A 25,972-nucleotide genomic window follows, 5' to 3' on the forward strand; every position below is an offset into this window, starting at 1 on the left:
ATATTACTTAGGTAATATTAATTAGGTAATAATTGCCTGGAGATTGATGCAATTACTTCATAATAAAGTTTTTTCCATGCATTACAAATTTCAATAAGCAAGTCATCTATAAGTTACTTACCCTCACTTTCTCCTTTGCAAAGTGGGCATTATGGTAGTACTTGACAGTAGCTATTTTTAAAAGTTCTTTGTGAGGAAATGTACACAATGGGCTTACAACAATATCTGGCAGTAGTAATATTAATATGTCATTATAGATAACATGCAATATTATTACCGAACCATTACCTGCAGAAGTGCATTTTCACTTACATAACTCTTAAAAATATTTTAAAAGTATAATTCTCATCATCTATAAGGGTGAGTACTTCACTAAGTAACTAAAACTCATTGGACAAATTGCTGATTTTGTGGATTTCCCTTGGCAAAATCTCACACTGTGTGCACATGCCAAAATAGAAAGATAATAGGATTTGTTTTTGCACCAAAGCACTTTCTACTATAGTAGTAGTAAAGGAGATCTGGAAATATTAAATCAATCTAATGTTATATATAATATTACTATCTAGCAAACTTTATATATATTATATAATTTACATGTTATATACATATATATATATATACCTGTCTATTCATATCCATATCTGTGATATAGTATCTAGTGAATAACTATCATCAAAGACATTAAGAGGAGAGTGCCTTAAAAACAAAGGCAAGTAGGAGAGGGGATAGAATTTGCTCTGGTTTGTTTAATCTCTGCTTTACTTCCCTTACTTCATTTTGGCCTGGAAGCGAGGATATCAAAGCTCTTTGTATGAGGAATTAGCATGGTGATTGTATGGGGTTGTGAATTTTTCATTTTTTTTCTTTACGCTTCTGAAAGCTCTCCTGTCAAATTTAGAATTTTGTGATACAATGAAAAGACAGTTGTGAAGGTAGCTGGCCAGCTCCTTCACAGGAATATCATTTTCACATGGTTTAGCTTTGAAGCCAAGGGAAATAGCACTTTTCTTCTTTTATTAATTAGTACCTTTAATAGGAGCTTTCATTCATCAACAAGTCTTATGAAAAGCTGGTCTCTTTCCATAGAGCTGAATAAATCCTGCTGTGTGGAGTACTGGTAATGGTGCTAAGGCTTATGCTTTTGGAATGTGTTACAGAGAATTAGAGATATGAAAGGAAAAAGTCAATCCTCAGCAGCCATAGGCTCTTTTTTTTTTTAACAGAGCTTTAAAAAATAATAAATAGCCCAAAATATGCTAATTTCCACCAAATTTTCTGATATCCACCTTTCAGATTTAATCATCACAGGAGATATTATCACAGAGTCTGTTAGAATTATGCCAACATCATTTCGATCAACTAGAGGTTCACCAAATGGGACTTTATACCCCCCCCAGATTAGGACCTGCCTAATAGTGTGCAGTAGTGTCATTTATAAAGGAACTCCTTGAAAGAGTTCAAAAACATCAATGCCATTCTTATTAGAAAAGCACTATCTTAAGCCCGGTTTTATATAATTAACAGTCATGAAACAAAATTAAGTATTCAGGTTATTTTCTATACATTTTCCAGCAACCAGATGTTTGGAACTATGATTACAAAACATCCAGATGATTGACTTAAATTTTAAGTATTTGTCATGATATTTGGCATGGTGTTAACACAGCTTCTGGGGGAAAAATGTATTTTTAGAACTGCTTCACTCATCTCCCAATGAAGTAGGTAGTCTAGCAGATTTTTTAAGTGGAAAAGAAAAAAAAAACACTTTCAAGAAAAACCATACCATACTCAATTAAAGGATATATTCATTATCGAACAGTTTTTATTCAGATTATTTCATTATCTGTACTTCAAAGAGATCCTAAGATCACTGACTGTTAAAATGTTCCATTTTGGAGTCCAGAGGGGAAAAAAGATCAAAGTTTGTGACCCAAGAATTGTTGCTCCATCCTGCCCCCATTAATGATCTGTCTTTACCTCACCAGCCTCTCCCTCACTCATTAATTCCTCCATCCTACAGTGGTATAATCCCTCACCCTTGCTTCTGACTCCAGGAATGTGTAACATAATCTATCACCATGGTTGAGTGTAGGCCAACTGGCTTCGTTCAAGATACAAACTTGTTTCTTTGTTTCTCCATTATTAAAATGAAGATAATAGTATCTGGCTTTTATAGGGTTATGTGAAGATTAAATAGGATAATAATTGTAAGTGCCTAACAAAGTGCTTAGTACACTCAGCAGAATATTCAATGGTTTAAAGTGGTTCCCAAAGTATAGGGTCAAATGTAGTTCTTTCTTATTTCAAGAAGTTATGAGCCCAGCTCACCTCTGCCCCATACCTACCATTTTGCTCTCTTCATGGAACTTGGTTCCCGCCCACTGTCTCGGATTGCTTCGTTCATCCTCTGTATCATACATCAGTCACTGTCTGTACGACAGATATTTGCATTTAATTATATGTTATCATATGTTAATGTAGGCATGACTTTGCTTTCCCAATGAGGTTGCACTTTGGAAATTTTGATTTACTTTACCATATTATTCCTTCTTCTAAAACTATCTTAATTTTTGCCTTCATTCATCCATTCAACAAATATTTATATTTATTATTTATATTTATTTTCAATTATATGTGGGCCCCTGGAATACACAGAAATGATCAAATAGACAATGGTCCAGAATGTTACTTCTAGCAAGGAGAGAGAAAATAACCCATCAACTAAACAGATAATACATTTCATGGGAGTGTGTCAGTTGTGTTATTTTTGCTATTTAATACATTAGGAACTTCAGTAAAGGAAGATAGTGAAAAAGCTATGCAGATCTCTGGGAGAAGAGAGGTCCAGGCAGAAAAAAACAGCAAATGCAGACTTCCTAGGGCCTGCAGGACTTGGAAGCACAGCTAGAAGATGGCAGTCTAGACCAGAATCAACTGGAGAAGAGTGGCAGCTGGGAAGGTCAGAAAGGCATCAAGGGAAGATTACATAAGCTCTTTGACCCCTCTCAGGATTAGAATTTTTCTTATGAGTGAAATAGGAAATGAAATAGGAAGGCATGTTGATGATCTGACTTAAACTCTAAAGAATTTATTCTGTTTATTGTAGAGAAAATAAACTATGCTATAGATGTCAAGGGGGCAGAAACCAGAAACTCTGAGGCAATTGTAATAATCCAATTATAATAACAATTTAATTATTATATTTTCACTTCCTATTCTGCACGATGGCTATTCATGAATATACTATAGCATCCTTCCAGAATTATGAACTTTGTATGGGCCAGGATTCCAACATATTTATATTTTTAGACATTAGAATTCTGAAACCAGAAAAATATTTTTTGGTGCCTGAAGAGTGCAAAACTAAATTATCACCACTTCTCATACTTCTTTCACCCCTCCCCACACACCTGCCCTACTCTGCCATACCCTGAATATCTTCCTTCCTTCCAGAATTCCTTCTTAATACATTATATAGCTGTTAGGCAGTATCTTTTTCTATTGTAAAGGAAAAAAAAAAAACCCACAAAACTAGGGTGGATATGAAGAACATAGAGGAGGTAGACAGGTAGGAGATGTAGTCCTTACGATTAAGGAAACTTATGTGCGTGTTTGACCTATTTCATATATTTGATATAATCATCTCATGGTTCACCTTAAAACTGTATGTCTCTATATAAGTATCATGATTTTATAGAATAGAAAGCCATTCCTAGATCTTGCTATTCCCAATTTGTAAAATTCCGTTATGGTAATTTGAGTTATTTAAATTGTAACTCAATAGTGTAATTTGAGAATAATGCTACAGAAATCCAAGGAAGTAATAGAAAAAAGTTTTTTTGTTGTTTTTGTTTTTTAGTTGAGTCTCATTCAAGGGTCTTCCTAATGTATGTCTTGAAAAGCTTTGGATCAGGACCAATAACAATTGTGAAATACACTTATCCAAGCAAGGAGACATAAAAAGCTCTCTTTTCATTTTTCACAGGGAAGAAGTTAAATTCTGTTCTTCCCTGATGATCCCTAATATACCAGAACAGAGGAATAGTGCTTATGCTAAGACCAGGAATTGTAACCCGGATTTGGTCTATGAAAGCTCTAGTATCTAAAGGCTAGCTAATCTCTGTGGTCTTCCTGATACCTCCCCAAATAAAGGTAAAGCTGTTCCTGCCTCAAGGGAAAGGAAAACGCCTGGCAGAGTGTTCTAAATCAAACTTTCATGGTAAAACATGCATTAATAATTAATTTTCTGCTTCCTTTAGAATAGGACAGGTTAAACAGTTGGTCACATTTAGTAAATAAGAAATTACTTGCGGTAATTTCTGCAACATTCTGATCATCTTTCCATTTCTGAAACCTATTTTAAAGTCTTTGATCTACATTATGGAGGAAAGGACGCTGAACATAGAAATATAAGACTTAATTATGAATTCCACTTTGTCACTCACTAAATAGTGTGGCTTGGGCAAGTCATTTAACCTAAACATTCCATTTATTTTCTAGTGATGAATTGGGCATAGCAGTCCATACCCCAGAGGGTTGTAATGAGCACCAGATAGGATAATGTGTGAAGGCCATGAATGCAGAGGTCACACAATAAACACTTGATGAACCCATATATTATATGCAAGCACTGTAATGGCCAGAGTCCTAGTAGTGGTGATTCAGTGTTCTATCCTATGCCAGTAGACACGTGATCTTGTGAAATGCGAAATATGTTCCCTCTGTCTTCTTTCTGCATATCATTAAGAATGACAATATACCATAATTGTTTAATTATATCATTAGAGTAGGTTTTATTTTCTTCATTAATTACATAAGGAAAAGCTTTTCAATTAACAATGACCTTTATGACTACTAGTTTGGATTCTATAGATGGTGAAGCTGACTGCAAATTAGATTCTGCAGTGTACCTTATTCCTTATTTTTTCACCCACTGATTAGTTTTATACAGTTGGCAGTGGCCTACCCTGTTGCATTCAGCTTGCAATTTTGTAGCAATCTCACACACTGTGTTCAATCCCCCAAGGTGTTCTGTAGAAATGCTGTCAAACTATTTCGATGTATGTGTATTTTCATTCTGTGCTTTGTACTCATTTAAGAAACCTAGTCTTTAATTTGTATCAGAACATTTTCAAGATGAAAGATAGAATTCCAGGCTTCAGCAAAATCACTGACATATGACCACAGCCTTCTTCTGTTCTAAATCATGATGTCTAACTTCTCTTGGATACAAAGCTCTATTTTTGAATCTTGTTATAAAATACAACTTTGAATAAATGGCTTCAAAATTGGCCTTAAAGTCTGCTAATTGTCATCACCCTTTCTATTATCATCTGGCTTTAGTTTACCTTTCCAATTTCATCTCTCACTCCTTCCACCCTATCCTCCATGCTTGTTTGTTCTTGAAATGTTTGGCTTTCTCTCTCACACTTTTCTCTGGTGTTACTCACATATGGCACCTCTGTCTAAATGTCATGTCTCCCACTCCTTGCCTCTTTAGTCAAGGCATTTCCTATTCCTTAAAGCCTATTCTATACCCCCAAGTCCCTTCTGAGTCAAGTAGCTCTCTTTTTGTACCTTGTGCCTGATTTAATCAAATAATCTTTCTGTCTAGTATTGATTGGTTTGCTTGATTGTCTTCCTTACTAGACTAAAACTTTTGGAGAGCAAGGGCACTACCATTTTTTAAATCCATAAATAGTAGAAGCTTCATAAATGTTTGTTGGATAAATGAATGCTTCCTGGAAAGTCTATTGGTAGGCTTATTGAAAAGACAGCAAGTATTTGCTAGTAAAGGTACTATATAAGCCTTGTCTTCTTCACTTGCAATGGCAATATTATCAGTAAAATGCCATTTATAATTTCAGTGTACAGCCTTACCACTTTTTAAATGCATAATTTAAAAAATAAACACGATATGGTACTATTCTATGCTTTCCATCTAGTATCTAGTACATTATAGTAGAATTGGATTTGGTTAAAACAGGCTAACTTGTTTATTCGGATTTCTTAAGTTTTCTTTAGTTTTTTTTCCTTAATTTTTTACCAAGTGCTTTTTTGAAAAAATTTATTTTATTATGTTATGTTGATCACCATACATTACATCGTTAGTTTTTGATGTAGTGTTCCATGATTCATTATTTGTGTATAACAGCCAGTGCTCCATTCAGTACGTGCCCTTTTTAACACCCATCACCAGGCTAACCCATCCCCCCACCCCCCTCCCCTCTAGAGCTCTGTTTGTTTCTCAGAGTCCATAGTCTCTCATGCTTTGTCTCCCCCTCCGATTCCCCCTTCATTAATAATGTATCAGTATTTATTTGCTAATTGTGGTAAATGTATCATAATGTACTAATATATGATGTTTAATAATGTGGGCAATTTGGTGAGAAGATATATGGGAACCATGTAATATTTTCTCAAATTTTCTATGAATCTAAAGTGTTTTGTAGTTGATAAAACTATTTAAACAAAACAAAAGAACATGCATTAATTGGCCAGAGGACTGCCATAACCCGCATATTGGTGGAAGGTCTGGGACTTTTATCTTTTCCACCCTAGGAGATCTTCCATTCTTTCAGATCTCTACAAATGTTGCCTTTCTTCAAATCCATGACATACCTTTGCACATCAAAGTGTTCTGGGGGAAAGGACTGTATATTTGGTGAGTTCCAAGGTAGAATTAGATGTTTGGACATCCATCCTATATGAGTAATAATTCTACCAGCTGTATTTGGTTTTCTGGACCTGATGCCGTGTGTTGTTTATTTATTAATAAAAGCATTAAACATAAAAAAACAGGAAAAAAAACAGGCTAACTGATGGACCCTTTCTACTTCTTATAATTTCAAAGAAAAATGTTTTAATGTTGAAATTATTATTTGAAGAAATTTAGCTTTATTGAAATTTACTGGTCATCCAGACAGAACAAAAAAGGATTTTTGACTGGCTTTGAGTTAAAACACACACACACATTTAAAACAAAACAATTGTATTCAGGCATTCTTTCACATTTGCATTAGGAATGGAAGATGTACCAGTGTGTTCATATGTTCATATTTTCTGCATTTATGTCTGATGTTTGCATTTGATGCAGCGCTATAATTCAGCATATGGAAATGCACTCAGAACAAAGATAATATTGTCTTTCATTTTCATTTTGATTAATAGTGTTCTGTCTCTGGTAATTTGTAGGTGTTATTTGGAAGATGGAGCTTCAAAGGGTGCCTGGCTGAACCGGTCAAGTATTATTTTTGCGGGAGGTGATAAGTGGTCAGTGGATCCTCGAGTTTCAATTTCAACATTGAATAAAAGGGACTACAGCCTCCAGATACAGAATGTGGATGTGACAGATGATGGCCCATACACGTGTTCTGTTCAGACTCAACATACACCAAGAACAATGCAGGTGCATCTAACTGTGCAAGGTATGCATTTCTATAACTGCTATATTGTGAAGGACTATATTTAACAATGTTCAATATTTAGATATCAAAATGACTCAGGAGTAACTGACAATGTTGAAAGATACATAGTCATTGTCTTCAGGGATTTATGTTCCTAGATTCCATTAAGTGCAACGGCTATTATAGACATATAAATCCTTACCAAGATCAAAAATTATCTGTTAACTTACCAAGATCAAAAATTATCCATTAACACCACATTATGATTTTTTTGTGTATGCTTCACTTGGTATCTTCCTTTGAGTCACCCCTTCAGTACATCTTTGAAAACCCATGATTGATACATTAAAATTAATGTTTGATAACCCATGATGGATACATTAAAATATTAGAACTTTTTGAAATATCTATAGTAACTCTTTAAAAGTAATCCTCCCGACTTCCAACACTGTGCTCAATCCAAATTCTGCTTACTTTGATTCAAGTCACAATGGAAAGAAACAGCCTTCTGGAATTACTTTATTTGAATATGGAGTAATTGGAAAAATATGGTACACGATGCTTTATATTTTGATTTACTTTTGGTAGATTATAAGTCATTCTAGCTAACTTACAATCTCCAAGTACAAACAGAATCATCAAGTTATTTTATTTTTTTATGCATACTAAAATCTAAGAGCATATTTATCCCTGATATAAATACTTTTCAAGAAAAATACAATTATAATGATAGTCAAATAGAAAATGCATATTCTTGCCCTTTTACATTATTTCCTTGTGCTTTATAGGTTAATCATGTGTTGGTTGCATAAAAATATCATGCTGTGGTTCTTAAAATGACATTGCAGCATTTCTAAGTAAAATTAATAAGAAATTATTTGATAATGTGGTGCCAGTGAGTGCATGTTTTATTCCTAATAAGAAAGCTGAAGGAGCAAGTTAGTTGTATTGTCTTTGAGTTTACCCTTCAAAAATTCAACTCTAAATATTAATTTAAGTACATGGCTTACATCTGGAATTTATTAACTTACATCTGGAGCTTTATTTCCTTATATAAAGGTAAGCCTGAAGTCAAATACAGCTTCAGTTATTAGTAAATATCTTTACTTCATGACAAAGTTTAAATGTATTAATTAAATAATTAACTTTAAGGAGGAGAGTGTAAGGTAAACAATAAGCCTGGAAATTTCCCCAGTGGTTTTTCTTATTACAGACCATTGCACACTGTGGTAATGTTCTTTATTTAAAGTCATATGAGAATATAATAAAGTTTTCACTGAAGTCTATCTTTATTCAGAGATTATCCAGAGATTCTAGAGGGCAGGAGTTTGTCCAGCTTCAGAAACTGGCATGGAATTACAAGTCAAAAACACATTTCTTCTGTTATCCAAGCCTAATCTTGTTCCCTTGTTTAGTTTTGCACCCTTTGACTTGAATTGCTCGCTCAAAGACTACAAAAAATTTTTATTACATGAGAAAAAAGTACACTTAGATAATAATTATATTTGAGTCATTAGAGATATGGACGTTTTGCTTCTGAATAAGTTTAAAATGATGTATTTCTGGACACTAAATATACCCCCTTTTTCTTTTTTTCCATTCTGTCTTGTTCCATACTAGGCTTATATTTTTAAACCGGACTATGGATATATGGAGTTATGAGCCCTGCCCAGACACATGTTTGATTTTCATAAGATGTCTTTAGAACTATGCTACATAGATGGTTTAACACTGTACAGAATTTTTAACACTGTTACATGCTACTATGGCATTCCATTTTGTTGGCCATTTGGGGATGGTGAACTTTTGAACTCCCATTTTAAGAAGTGCATTGTAGGAACACATTTAGTGTATGTTTTATTAGTATAATATTTTGTTCTTCTAGAAAAAAATATACGTGTTACTGTTTTGAAAGTATGTGTTTGGGTCAAATTAAAAGCTAATAATTTTACAGTATTTATGAACATAATTACTCATTAGAAGTTGATTGACATGTGGGCAATTTTCCAATTACATTAATAAAGTTCAGGGACTACATTAATAGGCTTGTCAGTCAATTCAAGAACTAAATAAATGTCACAAAAAGTCAACCCCACTTAAGCTGCATTTCCTCTTGATGAATGAAAATAAGCTGATGTGCACATCTCTTCAGTCTTTGTATTTCCTAGGTTGTCTGATACTCAGGTATATCTCGATAGTTTTGAAGTGTATGCTCTTTGCCTAACAATTTGTCAAGTCTTTATTCACCAACATAAAGAAACTTAGCAACTGAGAGAAGACTGTATTAATCACTGATGTCAAACACACACATTGGTAGTAAAAACAAAGCTCATCTTCAATTGTTGCAACTATGCACTCAAGGGAGCTATTTAAAAAAAAAATCATTTGAGAAAGGGGATAATAGAAGGGATATCTTGCCAACACAGACATTGTGCATTGGAAATTTTTCGGTGCTCTTGATTTCTTAGAGCTATTGATACCAATGAATGGAACAATAAGGGAGAAAAAATACTGGAGTAGGAGTTGGAAAACCTGGATTCCAATCCTGAATTTTCTCTCATGAAATGGGTAATTATCAAGCTGCTCTAAACTCTAGTTTTCTCATCTGAAAGAGGAGGACTCAGGCCAGAAGATCTTAAGGTGCATGCCAATGAAAAACAAAAAGATGACCAAAACAAAATGGAAAACCCAACCAACCAACCAAACCAAACAAAAACACACAAATGAACAAACAAATAACCATGGATATTTGCAAGGGAAAATAATGTTATTTAGGTTAAAAATGAAAAATATTCCATAACACTTGTGTGTAACACTTGCAGCAAACACAATGCAAGCTAAGTTTTACATAGCAGTACTTTTGAGTATATACGCTGCAAGTATGTTCTATTTATCTCCATGTTTTGCTTTCACCAACTTAGCTGAACAATGTATATACTCATGAACTGGGAAGAATATGGTGAATTGGAGTTTTGCTTCAAGGGTTTAGAAATAGAGTCAATAAGAAAATAAAGTTTTCATTAGCTATATATAATATACCATTGATAAATAAAATTACCTAAATGTCCAGTGTTTTATATCATGTGATAGAGCATTTACTAAGAGTAGCATTTCTTGTTCATGAGTGTAAGAATGTACAAGGCTGGAGGACTTGCTATGAACCCAGAACTCCTTATTACAATCCTGTGATGACAGGGATCATAAAATGTAAATGCACACTTGAGTAGATGATAGAGATGGCCTCTACTTTGAGTCCACATCTGAAGTCTAGGTTGTGTATAGTACAAAATAGACACTCATAGATACTGTATATTAAACACATATACACACAATAGTCCCTGACAATACCTTGATTACAGCCTTGTGAGACTATGGATAGAAGATCCACTAAGATGTACCTGGACAGAAACTGAGATAATAAATGTATGTTGTTTTAAGCCTTGCACACTCATGTGTGCACACACCCACACACATACTGTGTGAAATGTTTATCCCTCAACTAGTGCCCTTTCAAGTAGATATACTGTAGGTTTTCTCTAGGCAGAGCAGAAGATCTGACTAGCACATAGCTCTATGACCAAAATAACTTCTCAAGGGTATTTAACTTCCCCAGGGTGTTGTGAATTCCTCAGGCTATCTGGCTTACCTGGGATATCTGTGATAGATGAGGTGGCACACTTCCCTTTCCAGGGATGGGTTTGCCTTTCTAGCTGGTGGGAGTGTTTTCAGCAGATAGCAGCATTGAATGATCAGACCTTTCAGGGATCACCTCAGCTTCAGAGAGCCACTTTACCCAAACTCAAACTTTTCCTAAAGCAACCAATATCTGATGACTGATTAAAAGGCCCCTCCCTTTCAGCGCAATGTAAGATAACTCTGATGAGCCATTTTGGCTCCAGAACAGTGGAAGCTGTTCATCAGCTCTACCGCTGACCTTCTTGCTTTGTCAAATCCTATTTCATTCCTCTTCCTTCTCTGGGGGTTTACCACAGGGGTATTCCCTAATAAATATCCTGCACTGTAAACTCCTTCTCATTTCGGTGCCTGCTTCCCCAAAGATCCCAAACTATGACAGTGTTAGCCCCTTGTCTGGCTTAGTCATTGTTTGGAGAAAGCCTTTATAAAATGGAAAGACAACACATTCAAACACCATTTATTATTAACATTCTGTTTTACATTGGGAAGGATTTAAAGAGGCTTATAAAGAAGTAGTTAGTACACCAGAATAAACACAAGAAATTGGAGGCAAAAGATAAGGTAAGCAGAGTGGGACGCAGTTGGGGGTGAGGTTAGAACATAAAATTTATGTCATGATTTCTAAGTAATTTTAGAGCTCAATAAAAATTTAGCTATAAGATATATAGCAGTCAACACACAGAGAGAAACAGGATTAGTTATTCATTCCATGATCCACATAGTTAATTAACACTTACATGTCTTAGTCTCCTGATCCCGTTACACAGAGTGGAGCAGCATTTCTACTGTGAATCAGCTCAGAGAACCACTGTGAGCTGTAAGGAACATCTCAACGGTAACTGTATAGTACTCACAGCACTCATTCAGAGAATCGTTCCTTATAACACCTCTCAATAAAACCTGAAGTGCAGGGAAGTCAAGAAAAAATTAAAAATCTGAAAGTAAATTCAGTAAGATACCAGTTCAATAACAAGAAGATAGCTTTTTGATTATTACCTTAATCTGTAAGTAAATTTTAGGACCTATCCTTTCTGAGTCAACCCTCCACAAATATTATTTCTCTCAGTGGGTCTTTGAATAGGAATTTAAGTGCAGATATTTCAAAATTAGACTTGCCAATGAGTATCTGGAGAGCAGTTATTTCATGTGGCCACAAGTATAGAGCTGTATTCTTTAAAGACTAGCACATCTTACAATAATGTTAACATTCTTTTTATGAATATTAAAGCCTCAACGAGGTACATAGTGGAAGAGAGAGATACCACACTTCTGCTCCAAGTTGACCTGATGGACAGTAACACAGCATCACAGATCATAGACCTGCCTTCCTTCAAAGACCCAAAGGAGAAAAAAGCTACAATGATCAAAAAAGTGTATCAAAATATCACATACATTAGAAAATTCAAGTTGGTGTTCTGCAGCAGTAAACACTTCAAAATTTTCAATAAGCTACAAAATGGAACCAAAGAAAAGTTAGCAGCACTAGGGAAAGTTTGACAGAACTCACATCTGTCAAAATAGTCATTGCTTGAATGCAGTGCTGGCTCAGGACAAGGCCCTCAGACTGGCTCCCACTCTGTTTTATTTAAGCTCTTTATATACTTGTTGGGGAGATTAAGATTATACACAGGAACCCAACTTTGGACATGCTGTCCAATACAAAGAAGTGACAAAGACCCAAAATATATACCCTTAATATTTTTAGCATAGAAAAAAAGAATAAACCACCCGAAATAAAAATCGTCCTTTATAGTGATGTTTCATTATCCTATCTGAAGAGCCTTTAGCTTTAGGGAATGCAACTTCATAGTATACTTCTAAGATAAAATATTTATAAAATATCATCTTTTTAAATTAAAAATATTAAATATAACTGACATTATGTTATTTTCAGGTACACAATATATAATGAGTCAGTATTTGTATATATTGTGAAATGATCACCACAATAAGTCTAGTAAACATCCATCACCACACATAGTTACACATTTTCTTATGATGATGATAACTTTTAAGATCTATTCTTTTAGCAACTTTCAGATATGCAATACAATATTATTAGCTGTAGTCATCATGCTATACTGTATATTCCCATGACTTAATTTGTTTTGTGGCTGGACATTTGTACCTTTTAAACCCCTTCACCCATTTTGCCAATCCCCCCATCTTCTTGCTGTTGGCAACCACCAATTATCATCTCTACATCCATGAGCTCATTTTTGGCTTTTTAAGGGAAAAATTAAGACTATTTCCCAAAAGTGACCTTAGTTTTTGTACATGAGCCATATCTGTATTGTATTAACTATACAACAGAGACACATTTCTAACTTCACTTTATATGTGATAATATATATTATCTGCTTCTAAGTAAACACTCATCATTTACTCTCTAAAATGAAGTTATAATTAATATCAAATAGGGGCACCTGGGTGGCTCAGGTGGTTAAGTGTCCGTCTTTGTTTGGCTCAGGTCATGATCCCAGGGTCCTGGGATCGAGTCCCACATGAGGCTCCTTGCTCGGCCAGGAGCCTGCTTCTCCCTCTGCCTCTGCTCCCCCTGCTTGTGTACTCTCTCTTTTGCTATCTCCTTCTGTCAAATAAATAAATCAAATCTTAAAAAAATTAATATCAAATAGTTAAGATAAAAGTTACATGGATGGGGTGTACGTACTCATTCTCATTCCCTCTCTAGGGAATTCCTACTTCTTCTACCATAAATCATTCTTTGCTTCCCCCAGTTCTCATTATGGTGAGAACCAATAGGAGCCAAAATATGCAGAGCTCACACAGACTAATGAATATCTGATTACTGATCACTGGGCCAAAAACCAAGGTGAATAAATGATGTAAATAAGGTTCTATTAATCCTTACAGATTCTCCCCATATTGTGGCAGTTATAATGACGGAACCATACCTGGAAACATCCTGTTTTTCTTTTTTTTTAAGATTTTATTTATTTATATGACACAGAAAGAGACAGCAAGAGAGGGAACACAAGCACAGGGAGTGGGAGAGGGAGAAGCAGGCTCCCCACTGAGCAGGGAGCCCGATGCGGGGCTTGATCCCAGGCTCGATCCCAGGACCCTGGGATCATGACCTGAGCTGAAGGCAGATGCTTAACGACTGAGCCACCCAGGTGCCCCAAAACGTCCCATTTTTCTAGTTCTATTGATTTGAAATGTCCAGATTTGCAATTTGTGAAAAAAGAATTTATTAGCATTTTGGAGCATATGCATTATTGAGTAATAGGACTGTCATTGTATCCCCCAGGTGCTTTATGCAGTGGGAAATATTTAATCTCTTGAAATAGATGCGGTAGTATTATTGATGTCTGGAAAGATAATGATCTGGAATCTAAGCAGTTAGAACAATTATGCCTAATTTGTGAAACTTTGGAAAAACAATTCCTCCGTGTATCATTTGTGCTGTAGACTTCAGTAAAATCCTTTCCCTCAGGTGTGCCTTCACAGACAAACTTCGGGCCACTCATCTGGATTTAATGTGGAATACACTTTTTAAGGCAGTGCATATTACATAGTAATTTTTAAAAATAATGCATTTTTCTGGTGCATTTTTTTCAATTTTCTTTTCAGAAATTCCTGTCCAGCTAGAATCACTGTGGTTCCATTGGCAGTGTGTATAAGGCCAACTTCTAAGAAACCATTACCTTACTTTTACCTGTGAGTGTATTGACATTGATTAGGGTATTGGTTTAACTACTAGGATCCATTAAAAATAAGATTAATTAAACTAATTTTTAGTGAAGTCCTCATTTGAATATTGGTACTTCTTCCAGAATAGATTTTTCTTCTTTCCTAAATATTCTTCTTTTTTTTCTTTTATAGTCTTTAGAAAGGTTATTGCCTTAATTTTCTGCAGTTGAAGTTAAAGAAGTATTAGAAAGAGAAGGTAAATTTCAATGAATAATATTTGTCTTTGAAAAAGATTTTCTCAGTGAGTTTAGTAATCATATTTTTCAGCCAAAAATTAGTACATGAAGTTTTACGTACTGTCATTACAGGATCTTATATTAGAACAGTATCTTAGATCAAAACGGTGCAAAAATCCATAAGGTACTGCCTACTATACACAAAAGGAATAAGTTGATAGTATTTTCTGATAAGCTTTTAATATGCTGTCATTTGTGAATGAGAGAGAAGTGAGAAAGAGCAAAAAATAATATTGATAGATATTGCACACTGTTGGCTTCCATCTTAGTCATCCCTTTTTCTCTAGAAGGAACTTTCATGGAAACTGCTGAGCTTCATAACTGGAGCAAGGGAACAATATTGGAATTTAAATAAGCATCTTTTCTAACTAGTGAATTGTGACAGCAAGGAGGGTTCTCCTTTAATACTTCTGATTTACTCATGAGTTGGATAATTTTTTGAGGTGTGGCAGGATAGGGGCAATGAAATCAAAGGGTTGTAAAATTTGTCGTCTGTGTTGTTGAAAAGTAGTTCTGCCACGCCTTGTCCTTATTCTTAAGTTTTGGATCATGTTGGCAAGTGTTAAATAAAAGGATATGTAAGAATGGAGTATATAAGAAGTAGAACAGTATCACTCATTTGGGGACTGAGTAGAGCAGTACTTGCCTTTTTTTTTTTTCTTTTTTTTGGTAACACACAGTTCAAAATGCAATTTGACAATATTTTATTTTATTTTATTATTTTTTTAAAGATTTTTATTTATTTGAGAGAGAGAGAATGAGAGACAGAGAGCACGAGAGGGAAGAGGGTCAGAGGGAGAAGCAGACTCCCTGCTGAGCAGGGAGCCCGATGCGGGACTCGATCCCGGGACTCCAGGATCATGACCTGAGCCGAAGGCAGTCGCTCAACCAACTGAGCCACCCAGGCGCCCTAATTTGACAATATTTTAAAGTAACTAACCCTTTAAGCAAGATCTGCTGCCCTTTAAAAGTCCCTTCAACAATTAATGGATATTTATGCTAGTTCTTCAAACACATAGTTTGGTAAATATCTTAAAGCTCTGACTGATGACATTTTTATTTTCTCGGTTGTAATTCTCAGTTGTTTTGTGTGTTGCATTTCAGAATAGTTATATTTGTTGCCTACCTTGGAGTGTCTTTATTTTTTTCCTAAAAAACAAAGAAAATAACTATGTAAGTAATACATGTCAAATCCCAATGCAAAGTACACTATCAGTATGAAAATCTCTCTATAAATAAAAGATTACCAAGCCTTAGCTGGTCTGCTTATTTTGAGAAACCCTGCAAATAAAATAAGAGCCTGGTGAAATAATTTGTCTTCTTGGAAGTCATTGCAATACAATTTGATCTATGAAATAATTTTACTGTTTACTTCCCCAAATTATGTGGATAGTTAAGAAATTACTACCAAGACAATTAGGATTTTGCTGTTTTCATTAACTAAATTCTAAATGGCATACCCCTTTATAGCCCTTATATGTGTAAAATGTAGCAGAGGAGAAAATTTGAATCTGCTAATGATATTGTTTATCTTGTGATTTGTAGCAGAAAAATAAGAATTAACTATGTGTAGTGCCAAGAGGAAAATGGGCACAATGAAGGCTGGTGGCAAAGTTCAGTTTGCAGAATCATAGAGTGACCCTATGTCCTCGTACCCCTGCCCCACAGCTCTTCACTTCCATCCCTTCAGCGTCTTCTGGTTAGTGATCTAGTGGGAGCAGTAGAGACTCTGGAAAGGTAGCACCTGCACTAAGCTCTCCAAACTTTCTCACCCACACTTGTTTTGCATCCAGACCAGTGGTTCTTAAACATTTTGTGGTCATGAACCCATTTGAAAATCTGATGAAACCTGTGCACCTGGTAGAAAAATATACATACTGTTAACATTTTAAAACTTCTTTATGTGAGCAGGATGCTCATGAACCCCCCCAATCTATGTGTGGACTCCCCAGTGAAGTCCTTGTAGGTGAGGACTGAGTTTTAATCTTTTTTTTTTTTTTCCACTCCCAAACATTCAGAAAAGTGCCTGACAAATGTTAGGAACTCAATAGAGATTTATTGGTTGTACATATGTACATGTTTCTTTCTCCCTGGCTTCATGCCATTCACTTTGCTTAAGCTGTGACTTAATGTACTGATGCTATCTTTAGGGCATAACATCAGGAATGCTGACATAACAGGAAAAAATTTTAAATTAAAAGGATTAGTTAGGCATTCATGACTTAGGTTGCTTATTTCCATTCCAGGTCATAGCATCTTTATCCTCTGCTAATCCCCATGTTTTTACAAGTGCAGAATAGTGATTGCATTTTGTAGTGAAAAAATAATAAATGGGATACCAGCATTTTATGAATATATATATATATATATATATATATATATATATATATAAAACACTGTTATTTTGAGAAAAAATATATATATATGGGACAGAGTTAGCTACCAAGATTGTAGCCAAGTGTTCCTAATGCCAGACCAAGTAAGGGGTAAACATTTTAAAAGGGCCAAGAATAACACAATTAGAATTTCCTCTCAGGTATTTCACTCATTATTTTAGGTTTGATTTTGAGCAAGTTGGTGGATGCACACGTTTTAAAATGGATATTGAAGAGTTGAGGATGGACAGATTTCAGAGCTATTTATTAGTGCAGAATTAGGCGAGACATGTATATTGTTTTCCCTCTGCTTATGACCCTTTCATTTAAAGGTAGCCTATTTAAAAGGACATCTAAGATTAATTCAGTTTAATTAAAAAAATACTTGTGTGGTCCCACTTCAATTCAGTACCTACTCTGTGCAAATAACTTTGCTAAAATTTGCACATGTGTTCTTCCTTATGCTAAGCAGAATGGTCCCCAGAGATGACCACGTCCTAATTTCTGGAACCTGTGAATATGCTAGATTACATGGCAAAGGGGAATTAAGATTGCAAATCACCTAACTTTAAAATGGGGATAGTAGCTTAGATTATCCAGGTGGATCCAATGAAGCCACAGGTCCCTTAATAGTGGGAGAAGAGATGGGAGAGAATCAGAGGGACATATGACTGTGGAAGTAGGTCAGAGCAATGTGACATAAGAAGGACTAGACCTGCCTTTACTGGCTTCAAAGATAGAGGATCATGAATTGAGGAGTATGGGTAGCTGCTAGAAGCAGAAAAGTAAGGAAATGGATTCTCCACTAGAGACTCCAGAAGGGAATGCAGGCCTGGCAATATCTTGATTTTTGCTGAGAGAGACTTGTAACATCTAACATACAGAAAGATAAATTTAAGATAAATTTATGTTTAGAGATAAATTTGTTTTAAGGGACACCTGGATGGCTCGGTCAGTTAAGCATCTGCCTTCGGCTCAGGTCATGATCCCAGGGTCCTGGGATTGAGCCCCTTGTCAGGATCCCTGCTCAGCGGGGAGTCTGCTTCTCCCTCTCCCCCTACTGCTCCCCTTCAACTCCGCTCCTGTGCTATCTCTCTCGTTCTCTCTCTCAAACAAATAAAATCTTCAAAAAAAGAGATAAATTTGTTTTATGCTACTAAGTTTCTAGTAATTTATGTCAGCAAATATAAAACTGGTGCACACACACACACACACACACACTTAAAAATTAAGATACCTTCTTATACACCTAGAACAGGGTTTCTCAACTGTGGTGCTATTGACATTTTGGACCATATAATTAGTGTGTGTGTTGGGAGGAGAGGAAATGGCTGTATATTGTAGTATGTTTAGGAGCAGCCCTGGCTGCTAAAGATTGCGTCCTCCTAAACCTAATGCCCAATGTGATGGTATTTAGAGGTGGGACTTTTGGGAGGCTGTTAGGTGTCATGAGGGTGAAAAACTCATGAAACAGATTAGTGCTTTTACAGAAGAGACCCTATGTGAGGTGGTAAAAAGGAAAGTTTGGCCATCTAGGAAATGGGTCCTCATCAGAGACTGAATCTGCTGATATCATAATCTTGGACTTCTCCACCGTAGAACTGTGAGAAATAAATGTCTGTTTTTTATAAATCACTCAATTTATGATATTTTTGTGATAGTAGCCCAAATGGACTTAAAGCATTGGCCTCAACACCATAGACACCAATAGCATTTCCTGATTGTGACACCCCAAAATATTTCAGGACATTGCCAAATGGCTGCTGGGGTAAAAATCACCCCAGAATGAGGTACTACTAAACTAGGAGAAAAGAAAGAGACATGCTTTAATTCTCCAATGCACGGCAGGTTGTGATAAACTCCATGAAAGTGTAAATCTTATCCATCTTACTGCTCTTCCCTTAGTGAATGGAACAGGAGCTGGCAAGTAATTGGGTCTAAAATAAATACTGAATACACAATAAAATGAATGAGTGAAGTTCTTTAGAAGTACATGTTAGCCAGTGACTAGAAAAAAAATCCTCCAGATTTTTTTTCTCATTCAATAATGGTTTGGGCTATTTCTCCCTTTGAAACTAGTTAAGACCAGTGTTCTCCTAAGTAGTTTAGTGTGGCATACGTATTAGATTGACCTCAGGTGACAGCCAGCTCTGATATTTATAAAGTAATGAACTTGATTAAGTGTTTCCATCTTTTTCAGACTCATTACCATTACCATTCTCTGAGAAATAAAAAATAATAGCCAACTCTGGATTGGTGTGAAATTTTTTTAAAAACACAATTAGGCTTATGAGAAAATCCTCTAAGTGTCTGATTCAGAGTAGATATTTAATATATTTTTACCATCTTCCTATTCCAATGTGCTAATAATGTATAGGGTTTCCTCTTTCCTTTTTTGAATTAAGATATAATAGGGATTGCTCTCATTATTGATTCCCAGTGACTTTTATTTAAGAATATAGGTAATAGAGTTGGTTGTAAAATATTAATAAAATTAATTAATTTTCCTTCCAGTGGACAAATTTCATGTGAAAAGATATAATCAATGTATACCAATGTTAAGGCTTTGAGCTACAATAATTAGAAAGAATTCTACATTTTTTTGAAAGCTAATTACAACCTAAAATTAAGGAAACGATCCGATGGCAGTCATTTTAGCCTTATTGATTTCAGAACCATTCTCTGTACCTCTTTCGCCATGCTTTGCATAATGGAGTTGGCTGACCCCTGTGGGTGTGTTCCCAGACTGATACGTTCTCTGGTTTCTGACAGGATTCACCCAGTAGGAGACACTGGCAAAAGATCAGGAAGGGAAGAAGGGGGAAGTCAGGCTATACCCCCTCTTTCATTGCTGCAGGCAATGTGTCCTGCTAGCCTTTCTCCTTGGGCTCCAGCTTCCACTGGACAGCCCATCTTGCTGTTGGCCCAGCTCCTCAAGGCAGTCCCATGCTGTGGATCTCAATCCTGAGGAGCGGTCCCAACCTCTGGGTCCTAATAATGATGCTTGTAGGAATTATTAGTGGCTTCTCCCTGTTACAAATCTGAGTTCCTTCGCTCTTACATGCTTTGGTTTCTTAGCCCTTTATCACCTGTGTAAACAGCTCCCTGTTTAAACCCCTTTTATTTTAAATACTTAAATTGGTTTCTCTTATCCTGCCTGGATCTTGACAATTTTTTTTCCTAAAATGTCAAGCATTTCCTACTTGTTAATACTCTCAAGAGGTATGTTTTAAGTTCTATCATCTATATAGGTAGACGATATAGACACGTTTTATATAATCGTGATTACCTCTTTATATTCTGGAAAAAATTATATCTCCTTCCTGAGTATAAAAAACAAATTTTAAAATAAATTTTAAAATTAATTACACATACGTTGGGATCTCAGATTTACTAAACTAATTATCAGAAAGTAAGATAAGTTAAGGAGAAAAGATAAAAGTATGCATAATTATTAAATGCTGGCATTTATGTGAGCCTTGGGCTTGTCTTTATTAGCTTTTTGGGTGCAATTATCGTTAACATTTCAGTTGCATCTTTAATGAATATTAGAGCTACAAATACACAACGGCATGAATGGAAACGGTAGTCTTTCATTATTCACACAGATTGTAACTTTAAGAAAAATAACCTAAAGAGAGGCTATAGAGCTGTGGCTGTATATTTGCCCTGGGAGCTATGAACTGTGCAACAATATTCTGGGTCTTGATTTTTACTGCTGCACCTGTGCCTTGTGGGGAAACCAGTGTAAAGCAGTTTGGGACTCTTCTCTAGTAAACCAGTTACCTGACTTTGGACACTACTTCTAATGCAACCTTGGCACATTCTTGAAGCATCTGCCATATGCTAAGCATTGTTCTAGGTGTTAGGAAAACAAATATCCACAAATAAGAATTAGTTTTTTCCCTTCAAGGCACTTACAAATCAGTAGGACGATACTGTCATGAGGCAAATGAGTGCACTGAAGTTAGATAAGGGCTAGGTCAGACGTACACCCAGGATGCATATCAAGAAAGTGATCCTCTTTCTATGGAGGTCATAAATAACTTCTGGAGTGAAGTAGTTGGTAGGTAGAGAGGCTTGAAGTTTGATTACACAGCCAGAAGTGATGGTCAGCTATAGGAAACTGCTTGGAACGTCCTCTTTGTGTGCATAATAAATCATTCAGAACTGAATGAGAAGCTACTTCCAGACCCAGCAAGTGCTGAAGAAGCAGAAATATGGCACCACATTGTCTTGTTCCATTAAGTGGAATGAGGGTTGGGGGATGGGCTGTTTGGGAACAGGACCAGCTCTTCAGATTGGGGGAAATGGCTCCATTAGAGCATTGCCATGCAACATTCTTTAGAAGTGGTGCTGACAAAGAAATGCTCAAATGTGCAGCTGCTGGGAGATCAAGATGCTGTTGGAGGTTGTTTGAGCATGTGAGAAGCAATGGGACTCTTGGGGAGCAGCTGTAGGAGGCTGTCATTGCTGGGCTCGACTGCTGACTGGAGCCATTCATTGCTGAGAGGAGCAGATGCGGAGAGTTTAAGCAGGGGGCCCTGGGGAGCCACGGCTGGGTGCTTCCCCCGATTAAGAAGCTGCCACGGGAAGCAGCAGTTGTGAGTGTCATCCTGTGGAAACTTAGGGTTATCCATCCAGTTCCACCATCGCGGCAGTTGGCGATGGTTGAAACACAGTCTTACGTACATAAGGAAATGATAAATGAATGATTCACAAGATTGACAAAATAGGTTTGAGATTTTTAAATAACAAAGTTCCTCAAACTCTGACACACAAACTCCTTGGCTGATGTGCTGTGACATTTTGTTTTTGTTTTTTTTTTTTTATTGAGGGACATTTTTACCCTGAAGAGTAGCTGTTACACTGACTAAAACAAAGTGACATGACTTTAAATCAAGGGATTCTTTAACCACAAGACCCATGAGAATATATTTAAAATTTGGTACTTTTTAATATTCTTTCCTTGGGAAGAGTAACTGTCATTTTTATCCTGTTCTTAAAGTTCCTGACACTAAAGTAGGTTAAGACGTTTGCATTAAGGAGCCAGAAAAGGTCAACCATGGAGAAATTGGTTACATCTGTCACCAACTTACCTACAAAAGGCACTGTTTTTTGATGAATTTATGTAATAATCGTGTTAATACTATCCAGCATTACTATGAGACTGTTCTTTTCAAATATTGTGTGGGATAATATACCTTGATGCATTAGTGATTCAGTGTGCATCTTTTGGGGCCGGTAGGGACTGAGTTAAATGGGGTAAATAAAAGCAGAATAACAGATTTTTTCATCTTTTTATTTGAGTAAAAGAAAATTATGGTGTAAGGACTTGAGAAAAAAAATGCAGTTGGAAAACTATTGAGAAAGTCCACAGTTAAAGAGGCCCCGAGAACTAGTATGGATGCTGTGGAAATGGAAGGGATGGTACAGAGGTAGAGATGTTTAATTTGTGAATGTGAGCATTTTAATTTTGAAATGTAATAGATCTAGTAGTATTTTTGTTTTGTTTAAAACTTATAATGTTGCTGATTTCTGTCAAAATCATTTCATCTAGAAAAAATTCCATGTGGATTAAGCCACATGAGAGTCAGTTACCGTGACTTAATAGATACTTCATTGCTGTGGGTTTTAATCGATAAACTTGACCTTCAGTCTTTGCCCATTATACAATCTGTACTGGGCAAACAACAAAATGAAGTGAGGTGAGTCAGGTTTTGAGTATATTAGTGAATTGGGGTTTGAAGGACCAAGAATGGAATGTCAGAATAACAACACAAAGGAGAAAACTCATTTTTTTTTTCAGGTTTGGCATACTCCCCCCCCCTTTTTTGTTTTAAAAAGAGAATTTTTTTTTTAAACGGGAAAACTAAGGGTATTTTTTATTTACCCTTGAAGCTCCTGACCTCCTAAAGACACTTGGAAATAGTTACTTTAAGTCTCATCTGGACAAATAAAAATTATTCTCAAGGTATTTATTTAGCTAATGAAGATGCCTTGCAGAGCATTTGAACAATTATTTGAAGGCAGGAAATATTTCTTGTGGCTCTCCCACCTCTTGTGGAAAGTTGTCAGCTTTGCATACCTTGGAGTGTTTCTGCCCCCACCCTCCCCCATCCCCACCCCCCACCCCCCCACCCCCATCTCCAAAGGAGACACTGCCCCACTTTCTGAGACTTGGCATGTGGTTGGGATTACTGTGAGGCTTTTGAGCTTGCAGTTCGCACAGCCCACTTGTCTTTGACAGTATGATACGTTCCTCTTTTAACTTCACAGTACACAGCAGTGAGATCTCCCTTAAAGGCAACCTAACTCAATCTGTGCTTTCTGAAGTTCGGTTTGTTACCCACTTTGGTTGCTGCCAAAGTGTGATATGACTTACTTTTTTGCATTTGCATATAGCAAAAAAAAAATTGGTGTGGCCTTATCAAGATCAAGGGAGGGAATGTATGAAATCCCTGGACACTTTGAATTCACAGGAACTTCTTGGAACATACTAAGGCTTAAAATATGGTTTTAATCAAATAGGAAGAGCTATATATTTCAGAAGCAAAATTATCCCCTGCCTTGTTCCCTTTAGATAAGGGTAGGGAGTTCATCACCTTCTGAAAGAATAGTGGTTATTTTTATACTTATTATTAAAATGTTATGTTACTATTCAAAGATAACTAAATATACAGTTTGATTTAATATGCTGCATAATTTTGAGTCCTCTCCTTGTCCCACTGAAGTACTTACCATTCCATATCATCCCCAGAGTGATACTTACTTAACAAGTAGCCATAGATGCCAAGTCCCATGCAGTACACTCTGCCAAATGTGGCCTCAATCCTCTACGTGTATTACATGCAACCAGGAACATTCACATGGCTAGAGACATAGAGGCCATACACATGCACATGAAACACCAAGAGGAAAGTGGTACACCAACCTCTACCTTTCTCTGTTTCCTAGACTCCTATCATCAATGAAATAATCAAAAATTTTCCATCATGGACAGCCCCAGGGGACCCCATTGTTTGAGTCTAGTGTGAAAGGTTTGCATATGGCTGGATAAAACATTAGATTTATCATTTGGAGTAGTCTCTCTGATGAAAATGATACTCCGTATTTGAGATTGAAAAATCTCTGTCTTTTAATATTTTGAGCTGATGATCCTACGTGTCTTCTTTATATTTTCAGTGTTTCATAATGAATGGGTATTTTTTTTAAGATTTTATTTATTTATTTGAGAGAGAGAGAATGAGAGATAGAGAGAGCACGAGAGGGAAGAGGGTCAAAGGGAGAAGCAGAACCCCTGCTGAGCAGGGAGCCTGATGTGGGACTCGATCCCGGGACTCCAGGATCATGACCTGAGCCGAAGGCAGTCGCTTAACCAACTGAGCCACCCAGGCGCCCTGAATGGGTATTTTTTAAGGATCTCCATACCATCTGGAACTTTGCCACCAAACTGGCTATTGCTTACAATCCTCATGGCTATAAGGAAGAATATAAGTCTTTTGGTTTCTAATAAGATTCATTATGTTTTTCACTATCTACTTTGATTTTTTAATTATAAAATTAATAAAGATTTATGTGAACATCAAATAGTATATAATAGGCTTTTAAGTAAATGATTAGAGTTTGAAGCTCTCTTTTTAAATAGTATAGTCAGAATGGCAAGCAAACCCTTCACTACCTGCTTCCCACAATGAAACAATCCCTTCTGTCTTCCTATTCTTTTTTTTGCCCACCTTTACCCTTTGGGCACCCCCTTAAAGAACTCTGCCATTTCACACCACTGTTCTCCCAGTTAGAATTAATCACCCCTTCTCTCAGTTTTCCTTGAACCTCTTCACGATTATTTCATAGTCCATTATTCATTAATGTAACTTGTGTTTCTGGCTAAGATATAAACCACATGAGGACAGGAAATATGTTTTGTTTATACTTAGTAAATAATTTTATAATGAATTCATGCTGTCAGAACTGATGTGTGTCTGCTACTAGAACCATGCTTTGTAAAGAAAACAGCTTCTCCAGAATTATGATGCTATTACAGGGCTTAGACAGTAGAAAGGGTTAATGTGTTGGAACAAGACTGACCTGAATGTGGGTGTCTTAGCTCTCACACTTAGTAACTGTGTGAATTTAGGTTTAAGACACTTAATCCCTTTGGGGCTTTGTGGATCATGAAATCTATGTTATAGAATTAATTTAAGAATTAAAAGATGAAATATGTTAAGTACTGGACACAGAGTCAGTACTCAATAAATGGTGCTATTACTATTGGTACTAAAGCTCTTCTAAAAGATTTTGAGGTGTATTTATAGTCAGTTGAAAGGATCAGTGATTCATTTAAACTCCTCATTTTCTCCTCTTCTGCATTGCTCTAACTTCTTATTTAATAGAGGTGTCAAAGAGAATCTTTATAAATATTATCTGCCTGTTTCTCCAACTTCCTATTTTTCTAGGTCTTGTCTTTCTTTCTTTCTTTTTCTCTTTTCTTTTCCTTTCTTTCTTTCTTTCTTTCTCTTCCTCCCTTCCTTCCTTCCTTCCT

The 25,972-nt window shown here is 36.0% G+C and overlaps 1 protein-coding gene across 2 annotated transcripts in view; it reads left to right on the top strand.

Moving 5' to 3' along the window:
* Positions 1 to 25,972, top strand: part of NEGR1 (neuronal growth regulator 1) — an 856,892-nt gene that overhangs the window by 360,065 nt on the left and 470,855 nt on the right. For both annotated transcript variants that reach the window (XM_025871911.2, XM_073896528.1), the window contains exon 2: positions 7,198 to 7,430. In XM_025871911.2, the coding sequence (XP_025727696.1) occupies positions 7,198 to 7,430 (233 nt within the window). The remainder of the gene's footprint in view (positions 1 to 7,197; positions 7,431 to 25,972) is intronic.

Source organism: Callorhinus ursinus, unplaced genomic scaffold (genome assembly GCF_003265705.2).
Source record: "Callorhinus ursinus isolate GAN/ISIS: 27379988/994484 unplaced genomic scaffold, GSC_fseal_2.0 scaffold9, whole genome shotgun sequence".
In the NCBI taxonomy this organism is placed as follows: domain Eukaryota; kingdom Metazoa; phylum Chordata; class Mammalia; order Carnivora; family Otariidae; genus Callorhinus; species Callorhinus ursinus.